At 47.8% G+C, this 12,802-nt stretch overlaps 1 protein-coding gene across 1 annotated transcript in view; it reads right to left on the bottom strand.

The window, feature by feature from the left end:
- Nucleotides 1-12,802, bottom strand: part of LOC137424913 (A disintegrin and metalloproteinase with thrombospondin motifs 9) — a 218,665-nt gene that overhangs the window by 52,226 nt on the left and 153,637 nt on the right. The window contains exons 17-19 of the mRNA XM_078776082.1: nucleotides 10,178-10,344; nucleotides 9,296-9,425; nucleotides 7,739-7,865 (exon numbers count right to left, since the gene is read on the bottom strand). Coding sequence (XP_078632208.1) covers nucleotides 7,739-7,865; nucleotides 9,296-9,425; nucleotides 10,178-10,344 — 424 coding nt within the window. The remainder of the gene's footprint in view (nucleotides 1-7,738; nucleotides 7,866-9,295; nucleotides 9,426-10,177; nucleotides 10,345-12,802) is intronic.

The raw sequence follows: 12,802 nt of genomic DNA, 5'->3' as shown, positions 1-12,802 counted from the left end.
CCTTCAGAGGATCCTGGAGAAAGTGCACCCCTCTGGTCGCAGAGGAGGTGCCGCGCGCAGTGCGCGCGGTTACGAGCAGCAGTGCCACCCACTCCCATCGGAGGATCCTGAAGAAGGCGCACCCCTCTGGTTGCAGAGGAGGTGCCGCGCGCAGTGCGTGCGAAGTTACGAGCAGCAGTGCCACCCACGTCCCATCGGAGGATCCTGGAGAAGGCGCACCCCTCTGGTCGCAGAGCAGGTGCCGCGCGCAGTCCGCGCGAAGTTACGAGCAGCAGTGCCACCCGCATCCCATCGGAGGATCCTGGAGCAGGCTCACCACTCTGGTCGCAGAGTAGGAGCCGAGCGCAGTGTGCGACCCAAACGGCCGCCCGTCGTTCCCAAAACTCCGGCAGGTCGATCGAAACTGCGTTTGCCGTGTTCGTTTGAAGCCCCCGAATCCATTCGGGAGCAGCCGGGGTCACCAGTGTAGGTGTCGCCATGCTCGTTGGGAGCCCCCGAAAACGTTCGCAAAACTCCGGCAGTTCGATCGAAACTGCGCTTGCCATGTTCGGTTGCAGCCCCCGAATCCGTTCGGGAGCAGCTGGGGTCACCAGTTTAGGAGTTGCGGATGATGAGAAGACGAGGCCATTTTGTAGGTGTTCAAAGCTCCTTTATTCGAACAGAAAGCCCTCGCAAACGGAACTCATACAGCTTTTTATAGTGCCAAAAATCCACTTCGGAGGGCGTGGCTTCAACAACCATGCGCACGTCACGCCCACACAATCAGAAGCCCGTGCCCGTTGATTATGTCCCAATAAGGTAACGCGTGGCTTCAACAACTGCGCACACGTTACGCCCACACAATCAAAAGCCCGTGCCCGTGGATTATGTTCCAATAAGGTAACCGCCACACAGTATTTAATGTGGTTTCTTTTCTTTCCAGACATAGTTAGACACAGATTCAATTTGGTTCTTTTGTTTATCCAGACACATTTATGATGTTAGCAATTCTCAAACACCACGACCACGGACATTAATAATATCATTAGTTCCCCCATTGAGCCCGTATTTTACACCTAGCACTCACCGCATTGATTAAACACCAACACCTCACACAAACCACATAACCACAAGGGACAAGGAGCAGGAACCTTCTCCGTTTGAATTCGCTGTGGCGGGAATACCCGTTGAGGCTGGTGAGGCAGATGAGCGGCAGCGGGTCTGCTGGTACCATGCCGCCAGTGTCGACAAGAGAGCAGGGAGGAGTGTCTGGAGTCGCATCAATGAAGATGCTCTGTGCGGGACCAAGCTCCGCCCACTTAAGCAAGTACGTATTGTTACATATTTATGTGAATGTATGTGAATTACCATTCAGGTCTTTGCTTATCCATGTGTAGTAGATTAAGGGTTGTTGTGGTTGGAGGGTCAGGAGCCCTTCTGAAAAAGAAACCGGAAACGGAAGAGGAAAGACACGAGGAAGAAAAGCGACGAGTATTCTTCTTCCTCGCCCCGCTCCGACGAAAGGTGGGATTGATATTGAGCCGTGTGGAAAAGCGGCGTTCCCGAGCCCGTCTGGCGAGAGGAGTTACCGGGACGGATACCTGCCCGGTGGACGTCAAACTGTCGTGTGGCCGTGCACCGACCCAGCGTTTGGCACCGTTCGCGACACCGTCTAAAAAGACGCGTACGGGTCGCACGTTGGGGCCTAGCATGCCTTGCAAGCGGCGTGGGGCTTTTGGCTTGCTTTCCCGTACCCGCTTCGCGTGGCCACGAGGGGCTGCAGCCGTGGTGCCTGGTACGATACCTGCCCGGTGGAAACACGTCCACCCGGGGTTCGTTCAACCGCCCGAGTGCGGCGACGCCGACCATCATCTTGGTCAGGAGGGGCCCAGAGACATTGTGCGGGACCGAGACCAAAAGGGGGTCGTGAGTACCAACGGGGACACACATATATAAGATGGCCATCTTAATCATATAGGGAATTGATTGTGGATTGGGAATTGTTGATGGTTGTTTGTTGTTGATTGCTCGGGGAATATATCCGTGATTGTATCATTGAAATTGTATGATATCCTTACCCTGGAAATATATCATTGAACATCAGTTTCTCTTGGGTGGAATTCATAGGGATTGCGTTGCGAAAGCGCATATATAATACTACTTTCTGGCGAAGGTCCTCTCACGGTCCGGGGGTCACCGAGACCAGGTAGTCACCGAGGGGACCACGTAACAGAATTGGGGGCTCGTCCAAATTACGATTTGCGGAGTCGCAATTGGGTCTACGTCCGGGATCTAAAATTGTATAAAATAATAAAATAATATTTTTATTAATTAAAATTTATTAATTAAGTATTAATTGGAAATTTTTTGGGGAAATTGGGGTAAAGTCTTGGGTGAAGGTTAACAGGTGTTAACGATAGTCACCATGGCGTTTGTGGCACAGAACTTTGCGGTAACACCGAGTGAGGCACAGTTCCGAGCGTTACTAAAGTCGGACCTCTTGAAATTGGCCAAACATTTTAACTTGGAGGTCCGAACTAATTTGAGGAAGGCAGAGTTGCAGGCCACGGTGATACAATCTATGGTGGGATTAGGAACATGGGACGAGTTAGCCTGGGAGTGGCTACCCGAAGAACCAGAAGATGTTGAGCTCCGGAAACTGGAGTTGCAATTACGGAGCCAGGAACGGATTAAAGAAGAAGAAAGGAAAGCAGAAAAGGAAAGAGCAGAAGAAGAAAGGAAAGCAGAAAAGGAAAGAGCAGAAGAAGAAAGGAAAGCAGAAAAGGAAAGATCAGAAGAGGAAAGGAAAGCAGAAGAGAGGAGAGAAGAGAAACAAGCAGAGGAAAGGAGAGTGGAACGAGAACTCCAGGAAAGGTTAAAAGAAGAAGAAAGGAAAGCAGAAGCGAGGAGAGAAGAGAAACAAGCAGAGGAAAGGAGAGTGGAACGAGAACTCCAGGAAAGGTTAAAAGAAGAGGAAAGGAAAGCAGAAAAGGAAAGAGCAGAAGAAGAAAGGAAAGCAGAAGAGAGGAGAGAAGAGAAACAAGCAGAGGAGAGGAGAGCTGCAAGGGAACTCGAAGCAGAGGAGAGAAAAGCAGAAAGGGAATTAAAGGAACGTGACATGGAGCTTCGGCAGGAAATTAAATTCAAGGAGCTGGAGTTAATGAGAGAACGGGGAGAGGCACCACCCTTGCTGACGGGGTCGACACCTAACCAGAAAACCTGGGATGTGGGCAGACATGTGAGGCTGGTTCCACCGTTCAGTGAAAAGGAAGTCGCGAAATTTTTTCCACACTTTGAGAAAGTGGCTCGACAATTAAACTGGCCGGAGGAGGCCTGGACCATACTCGTGCAAAGTGTGCTGGTGGGAAAAGCTCAAGAGATTTATTCGGCACTACCAATGGACCAATGTGCAGATTATGAGGTACTGAAGAAGCACATCCTCAAAGCCTATGAGTTGGTTCCGGAAGCTTACAGGCAAAAATTCAGGAATGCCAGGAAGAGGGAGAGTGAGACCCATGTGGAATTTTCCAGAGTGAAAGAAAACATGTTTGATCGGTGGTGTGAGTCAAAAGGAGTCGGGAAAGACTTCGAAACATTGCGTGACTTGATCCTGGTGGAGGAATTTCAGCAGTGTGTCCACGAGGACATCAAAGTGTACCTGCAGGAAAAGAAAGTACCAAAGTTGTGGGACGCAGCCACCATGGCAGATGATTATGCCTTAACCCACCGAATAGGGGTTCACGAACCTAACTCCTCGACTAGATCTCCGCAGGGGAGGTGGGGAACAGCAGGTGCGGAGAACGACCATACATGGCGGCGGCCTCGAGAGGATTATGGGGACAACGCGGATACCCCACCTGTTCGAAATCAGAGGGATGCGGGCCCAAGACAAACTTATAGTTCGGGGGGCCCGAGGCAGACCACGGGTTTTTCCTCCGGGCCTACTTGCGCTTTTTGCAAGAAACCTGGACACTTGATGTCCAGTTGTTACCGCATGAAAAGGGAAGACCCAGAGCAGAGTCCGACTATTACGACTCCAAATGCAATGGCCATTGTGAGAAATCGCCATCAAAAGGATTACCAACCATTTATTTCAGAGGGGTTTGTGTCACGGGATGGAGCCTCGACTAACCGGAAACCGGTTAGGATATTGAGGGACACAGGGGCACATCAATCTTTAATGCTTGAAGGCATTTTGCCATGGTCCGAGGAGACGGCAACGGGGGATAGTGTTCGTTTACAGGGGATCGGGGGCGGTGTTAGTGCTCCACTTCATGTCATCCATTTGGAGTCCGATTTGGTGTCAGGACCGGTCACCGTCGGTTTACAAGCCACGCTTCCTGTAGAGGGTGTATCTGTGGTTATCGGGAATGATTTGGCCGGGGGTCAAGTTTATGGTAACCTGAGGGTTGGTAAAGAGCCCAGCAGGGAAAATAACACCACACCAGCTCGGGATGGCGACAAAAGTGCCAAGTCATTTGTAGGGGGACTGAACTTCAAAACAGAGGAAGAAGTTCTGACCTCTGACTTCAACAGATATGGGCCGCTGGTGGAAGTGCGGTTGGTAAGAGACTGGGAAACGCAACAGTCAAGAGGGTTCGGCTTTGTCACGTTTGCCAGCACAAAAGACGCCAGAGAGGCAGAGAAGAATTGGAATGGCAAGGATTTGGAGGGTCGGACCATAACAGTAGGGAAGGCATTTCGTAGGCGTCGAGAGGTCTACAGGAGAGGACAACTGGGCGGTAGTTTTGGTGGTGGCCGCAATCAATATTATTATGGAGGCTCCCTGAGTTACGGCAGCTCCCGAAGGAAGGATTGGCAAAGTAGTGGCCGAGAAGGAGACCGCTATTCATGGGACTACAGGGACAAGTGGTCCCACCATAATTATTAGGGAAGTTCTGAGAAGTTGAAGCACTGAATGCGGCGGAGCCGCCGAGCCAAGATTCCTACACGGATTAACCGTGAACGCCGTTCCTAAAGGCGTCCATGTAGTGAACTTTCATGCACGGACTAACCGTGAACTCCACGTTCCTCAAGGCGCCCATGTAGAGAACTTTCCTGCACGGACTAACCGTGAACTCCACGTTCCTAAAGGCATCCATGTAGTGAATACTCGGCTTGGCCTCCCGGAAAAAGTGCTATCGAGTTGCTTAACTTTGGATCTTTGATCAACCCCTTAACCTTCATTCACAAGAAACTGACGGTCAAAGTCAGAGGGTCATGAGATGGAGTTTGATTTGGCAGGGACAATGTCGTTGCTGGTGCTTAGTCCAGAGTGAGTAATCTGGAGGGGTTGTGGTGAAATTTGGGTTGCTTTATTTTTAAGTGATAACTGTACCCGGGGGGAACTGATAAGGTGGGGGGGTTGAGTTATCTGGTTTGTTTCTCCAAATTGGCCAGCAAAGAAAGTTTTCGCTGGGTTCAAACTTTCTTTCTTGAAGGGGGGGGAGTGTTACATATTTATGTGAATGTATGTGAATTACCATTCAGGTCTTTGCTTATCCATGTGTAGTAGATTAAGGGTTGTTGTGGTTGGAGGGTCAGGAGCCCTTCTGAAAAAGAAACCGGAAACGGAAGAGGAAAGACACGAGGAAGAAAAGCGACGAGTATTCTTCTTCCTCGCCCCGCTCCGACGAAAGGTGGGATTGATATTGAGCCGTGTGGAAAAGCGGCGTTCCCGAGCCCGTCTGGCGAGAGGAGTTACCGGGACGGATACCTGCCCGGTGGACGTCAAACTGTCCTGTGGCCGTGCACCGACCCAGCGTTTGGCACCGTTCGCGACACCGTCTAAAAAGACGCGTACGGGTCGCACGTTGGGGCCTAGCACGCCTTGCAAGCGGCGTGGGGCTTTTGGCTTGCTTTCCCGTACCCGCTTCGCGTGGCCACGAGGGGCTGCAGCCGTGGTGCCTGGTACGATACCTGCCCGGTGGAAACACGTCCACCCGGGGTTCGTTCAACCGCCCGAGTGCGGCGACGCCGACCATCATCTTGGTCAGGAGGGGCCCAGAGACATTGTGCGGGACCGAGACCAAAAGGGGGTCGTGAGTACCAACGGGGACACACATATATAAGATGGCCATCTTAATCATATAGGGAATTGATTGTGGATTGGGAATTGTTGATGGTTGTTTGTTGTTGATTGCTCGGGGAATATATCCGTGATTGTATCATTGAAATTGTATGATATCCTTACCCTGGAAATATATCATTGAACATCAGTTTCTCTTGGGTGGAATTCATAGGGATTGCGTTGCGAAAGCGCATATATAATACTACTTTCTGGCGAAGGTCCTCTCACGGTCCGGGGGTCACCGAGACCAGGTAGTCACCGAGGGGACCACGTAACAGTATGTATATAAGGCGGAATGCAAGTGTTGTTCACTACCTTTGGACCGAGCCAGAGATCTGCTGTGGAGGAGAAAGCACCTGTTTGTCACTGAAGGAAAGATCCATGTTGCACTGGGAAAAGACATGTTGAGCTGAGGGAAAGAGCTTGTGTTGCATTGGGCGTGACGCACCGTCCAAGTGGCGGAAGGCGGGCAGGCGAGGCAGAGATCTGTGGTGGAGGACGAGGCTGCACGACTGACGAATTCGCACCACAATACCACAATGACCTTCCCTCCCCTCCCCTTTACCCAAACTGTATCAGGACAGGTACACGTCCATCAATGGTGCCTGTCGTGAAGCCTGGGTGAGCACTTATGCCCCAAACTCGATTCTCCCTCTCCTCTCTTCTTCCTCACTACCATTCTCTGAGTATGATTCTGATTCTCTGAGTGTGATTCTGATTCCATGAGTGTGATTCTGATTCTCTGAGTGTGATTCTGATTCTCTGAGTGTGATTCTGATTCTCTGAGTGTGATTCTGATTCTCTGAGTGTGATTCTGATTCTCTGAGTGTGATTCTGATTCTCTGAGTGTGATTCTGATTCTCTGAGTGTGATTCTGGTGGGTCCATGCGATCTGTGTTCATAAATCAAGTAAAACTGGAGAAGGGATTTAAGTATTAAGGGTGATTAAGCTTTTTGGGGGCGATTGGGTTTATAAATTGTTTCCTTCGATCATTGTAATGAAACAGAAAACCAAATACTGCATTGGAGTCATCAGAAGGAACCGCCCCCCCCCCCCCAAAAAGAGCAAATTAGCACTAATAGGTTGGAGAACTGAAATTATATTCTGATTGGTTACTCCCAGCCGCATCCAGGCGATTCCATATAATGAGTGGATGCCAGAGATAATGTGTCGTGTGGCAGACGGTGCTTATCGCTCCCATTAAGGTACAGCGATAGCTGGATGGGATAACTTAATGGTGGTTCACCACTGATGGTATGGAGTCACATAATAACTGATATATATATATATATATATATATATATATATATATATATATATATATATATATATATATATATATATATATATATATATATATATATATATATATATATAAATACTCGAATATATAAATAATATATGTACCAATATATTTCCAATATTTCCAGGGAGACAGAACATAACATTTGTGGCATCACAGAGTAATCCGAAATGACTACTTTGCCTTTTTGAAGCAGATCTCTCGGAGGACCAAGCGACCATGACCAAGGAGCCGGAAACGGAAGGTTGTTGTTATTAAAAGTTTTTACATTGCCCATAACATAGTTATTATCCAATCCAATACAAACACAAAGACAAAGACACACACACACACACACACACACACACACACACACACACACACACACACAGAAAAATCAACATACCGTACTTTGCAGTCAGTGTTGCAGGGCTGGGATGAAGGGACAGGCCTTCGCAGATGACTGCAGTGGTTGCTGGACACAATTGTGTGGTCACTTTCACGCACACACAGGAGACGACGTGTTTGCTCTCCTGCAGTACAAACACAGTTTGGAGCACATGAGCATTGTTTTCCAGCACCTATTTTCAAAAACAGCTGTGAGAACCTTACATTTCAGTTTAACATAATGGAATGCCTCTGTGATAATTCACATCGACTTGAATACTCACATTTTCTTTTTTTTTTTTAAATTAACGTACAGGTAGTGGGCAAAAGAATAGAAACACCTGGGTAAATGAGGGACATGAAGCAACGGTTTCCACACAGGTGTGGCCCATGTATTAATTAAGCAAATAGCATCCCAGCATGCTTAGGATCAAGTATAAAATGCTGCAGACATGACTGCCTATAATTATGGCTAGCATGACTGCAAGAGACCCCCCTCCGCCCAATTCCCCCATCCACAGGGCACATGTGGTCACCCAATGGTTTGATGAGCATGACCTGATGTTATCCATATGTCATGGCCTTCTCAGCCACCAGATCTGAACCCGAGCATTTATCGGATATTCTAGAATGACGCCTGAGACAGCCTTTTCCACTTCCATCAAGCAGGTGAGAGTAGATCGACTTCCTCATGGAAGAATGGTGCCACATCCCTCCTACAGAATTCCAAACGCTGGTGGATTATATGCCACGGCACATACAGGCCGTACTAGCCGCACGGTGGTAGCGCAAAGTTCTATTAAGTGACTCTACATTGGCGTTTCCATTTTTTGTCCACTGTACCTGCATGTGTCTTTTATGGAAAGATTCTGAACCCAATTTGTTGTAAAAGGGTTTGCACAATATGCAGATAAAATTGTGGAATTTGTACGACCCCCACCCCCAATTTTCCTCACATTCCCTTTACATCCAATGCCCTCCATCCCCTTTTTTCTCAACATCCTTTCTCTTTGCTCTCTTCATTTTTGGACATCGTAAGCTGGCTGCCCCATCTGCGAGCATTTGCTATTAAATGCTAAAGTTCCCACGGTTCATTAAAAAGAGTAGGCCATTGTGTGCCAGCAAAATGGCAAATTTCTATATTCCTACCCCGATCTACAGTAGGAAATGCATCAGTGGCATTCCCATACACCTGGAAATGATGCAAATATGGCAGCCAAGTGCTGCATATGCATTATGCATGAATGAACCCCTCTTCAATCCTCCTCCATTCTCTATTTTCTTCCAGATCTTCCTCCTTGCCAACCCTACCACGTGTGTGTGTGTGTGTGTGTGTGTGTGTGTGTGTGTGTGTGTGTGTGTGTGTGTGTGTGTGTGTGAGTGTGTGTGTGTGTGCGTGTGAGTGTAATTAGAATTTCCTTTATCCTTATTTCAAAGTTTTTCTCCCACTAAAACATTTTATCCTGTATCTTACTGTTGCATAAACATTCTCTCTAGATATAATGGGATAAACTCAGAAACGTTAAGACATGGGTGGCTCTTAAATTAACAGCATTGAGTGTCATTTGCCATCTACCTTGGCAGACTTTGGTGCAGTCAGTCCACTCCCCATTAGCATCCCACATGTAGCGTTCCACCTTGTTTGCTGCGGGAATGCTAAATGAGTAGCGGATGTCAGGGCCAAAAAGTTTTCCCACAGCCAGCACCTGTTCAGCATAACAACAACAAAAAACTTATACTCCTTTGAAATGGACTCCTTCCAGGACATAATGCTTGTGGGAAAGCAAATATATACTTCGTTGTACAATACGACAGAGCCAAGAGCACAAGTAAAGAAGTAGAGCAAAGTCGATGGCGCACGATCATAAATACCCACACTTCTCACCTAAAACAAAGTTGAAAGATGACAGAAAGTTCAACCAGAAAGAATGACAGCAAAATGACAGAAAGAATGACAGAAAGAATGACAGAAAGAATGACCCATATATAAAATTTAGAGATAAAACAATGTTCAGTTTTGATTCCTCACTGTGACCCGAAGTCCCCACCTCTCTCTCCGCCTGGGGCATGAACCGGGGGCATGAACTGTTAATTCTCTCCAGCTGGGGCATGAACTGGGGGTAAAATCCAAATTTTTTTTTTACCATTTCATGCACCCCCCCCCCCCCCATTGTTGATTGCGTATACAAAGTTTTAATAAAAAATGCTTTAAAATGTGCCCGTAATTGAATTTTATGTTATTTGGCCTTTTGACCCTACCCCGGGGCACAGAGGGTGGGGAAAAGAAAAAATGATACTGCTCTCACACCTTCTTACCATGTGGTGATCATAACTTTCAAGTTTGGTGAATTTCTGCCCAACCGTTTAGGAGGAGGTAGCGTGACGGACAGACAGAGACGATGACAATATTCCCCCGTTTTTTAAAGTGTGGGGATAAATAAAAGAGAGGTTTGAGCACCATCAGAAAAATGTCCTCGTCGATTCTCTCTGTGCAGTTGATTCTCTCCACCGCATTGTCTGAGCCACTGTACTCCAACACAGCCCCACGCACCTTCACTTCCCGTTTGTAAACACTAACGACAAACTCGCCATTCAGCACAAACTCTCCTTGGCTCTTCTTTAGAGCTGTAGGGTTTGGGCAAATGGAAGAGCATGATGTCCAGTCAAGCAAAGTGAAATGGTTGATAAACATTGCTCTTTTGTTGTTGTCAATCCTTTTATATATCTACATATATTTTTGTTGTTGTTGTTGTTGTTGTATACAAGATCGAGGCTCGTGTAAGAGCTAAAATGGATCTTCTGGATTTTATTTCTAAAATAAAATGGATTTTCTGCAATGTCTAAGGATCACGGAGGATGTTTACACATATGCGATTACAATAGGGCATGATGATGATCATAGGGCATTGATGTTTATAACATGCCAGATAGAAAAAATCCAATTAGCCTTTGTAATTTTAGTTAATATTTGCATCGTGTTTCAGATTGTGAACAATGGTTCAAGTAAGCGCATTATCATTGAAGAAAGTAATGTTTAGAAATCACAGGAAAATAGTATGGTATACCTAATGCGAATTCTGGATGCTTTTGCCATTCTTCCATAATAGTCAAATGTTTCCAAGGAATATTTCACAAAAAGTCAATAAAATAAATATATTAGGGAAATTTATACGTGTTGTCTGCATTATCACATGAGGATCAGACATGGTGCAAATATTAGTCATGTTTCTTGAAACAGCTTCAAAAGCCATAGTGGCTTAATGACAAATTCCATACATTATCATAAATAGCAGGTTAAACTAGAAAGCATCTGAAAATGAAAAGCCCGTCCGCGCGTCCGTTTGTATTCAGATGTCTTCTTCTTCTTTCGTATGCTCAGAATAACGAAAACGGTAAAAAAAAACAAAAAAAATGAACATTGACAATTTTATGCAGCCTTGACCTTTTGATCTAAAAAAAAAACCCCAATCGACTCCTACCTTTTGATTAGTGAACCAATTCAGTGACCCAATATGCAAATTCTTTACATTTCAGGTCAATCGGGTGAAAATTGGTGATTTTACGCAACCTTGACCTTTGACCTTTTGATTTATAAAGAGCAATCGACTTATAACTTTTGATTGGTGAATCAATTCAGTGACCCACTACGCAAATTATTAAAATTTCAGGTCAATCGGATGAAAATTGATGATTTTAGGTGACGCTGACCTTTAACCTTTTGATAAAATTATTAATTTGCCTTCTCCATATTATCATAATAAAGCCTTGGTGAAAATTTGATGAGCATAGCACAAATGGTTAAAAAAACGTTATGGTCTGGACAGGCACACAGACAGACAGATACAGACAGTCAGAAGTGATTACAATACCCCGTCTCTTGCTGCTCAGGGGGCGCGAGTTAATAAACAGAGGTAGGAGGAGGAAGAAGAAGAAAAACTTTTTTAAATGGAGGAAAAACTCAAAAAACAATATTGTAAAGACATTGGATGAGGGGAGCTGCACATAATATGATGTGAAGTACTGTATTGTAGCGGTTACCGCTGGGTATACACAATCGCCTTGCACCTACCGAGGACGCGGCCAGGGAGCGATCACCATGCCCGGACTCGCCGTTCCCAGGCTCGCCCGGGCACGCCCGCTCTCGCCTTTCCAGGGCTCGCCCAGGACGCCCGGGCATGTCCAGACTCGCCTTTCCAGGACTCGCCCAGGACGCCCAGCCTCGCCTTTCCAGGGCTCACCTAGGACGCCCGGGCATGCCCGCTCTCGCCTTTCCAGGGCTCGCCCAGGACGCCCGGGACGCCCGGTCTCGCCTTTCCCGGGCAAACGCTCCGGCATGATGTGTATATATATTGCTGCCCGATAAATGGGCTTTCCAGAGTGTGCCGGGTTCTGTACGAATAAACATGCTTTGAACTCAACCAAATGGCCTCGTTCTCTCGCCGTCCACGACTCCTAAACTGGTGACCTCGACTACCCCCGAACGGATTCGGGGGCTGCACGACTCCTAAACTGGTGACCCCTTAAACTGGTGACCTCGACTACCCCTGAACGGATTCGGGGCTGCAAACGAACACGGCGGTTTCGATCGCGCTGCCGGAGTTTTGGAACCGACGAGCGGCCATGTGGTTCGCGCACCGCGCTCGGCTCCTCCTCTACGACCGGAGGGGCGACCCCGCTCGAGGACCCTCCGAAGGAACGCAGTTACGCGATGTGGGTGGCACTGCTGCTCATCTCTTGCGCGCGCTCTGACGTTCGCGGCACGGCTGCTTCGTTACCTTCGCGCGCACTGCTGTTCGTCACCTTCGCCCAACTTCACTCTACAGCTACAGCCGCAACTACTTCTCCGATCCTGCATCCTCGGGAGGCCCGCGAGGAACCTCGGCAGCCTCCCCCGAGGCCTTGACCAGCCCCTCGGTTGGCTCAACCGCTTTTCGCGTGCACCGACGCCGAGCACTGCTCGAGCCTCTCGGCACTGCACCCGCGAACTGCAACCTCGGGAGGCCCGCGAGGAACCTCGGCAGCCTCCCCCGAGGACTTGACCAGCCCCTCGGTCGGCTCAACCCCGGTCCTACGTCCCCCCAGC

Source organism: Myxine glutinosa, chromosome 4 (genome assembly GCF_964187855.1).
Source record: "Myxine glutinosa chromosome 4, kmMyxGlut1.1, whole genome shotgun sequence".
Taxonomy (NCBI): Eukaryota; Metazoa; Chordata; class Myxini; order Myxiniformes; family Myxinidae; genus Myxine; species Myxine glutinosa.
The sequence above is the reverse complement of the archived record's forward strand: the minus strand, read 5'-3'. Positions and strand labels throughout refer to the sequence as shown.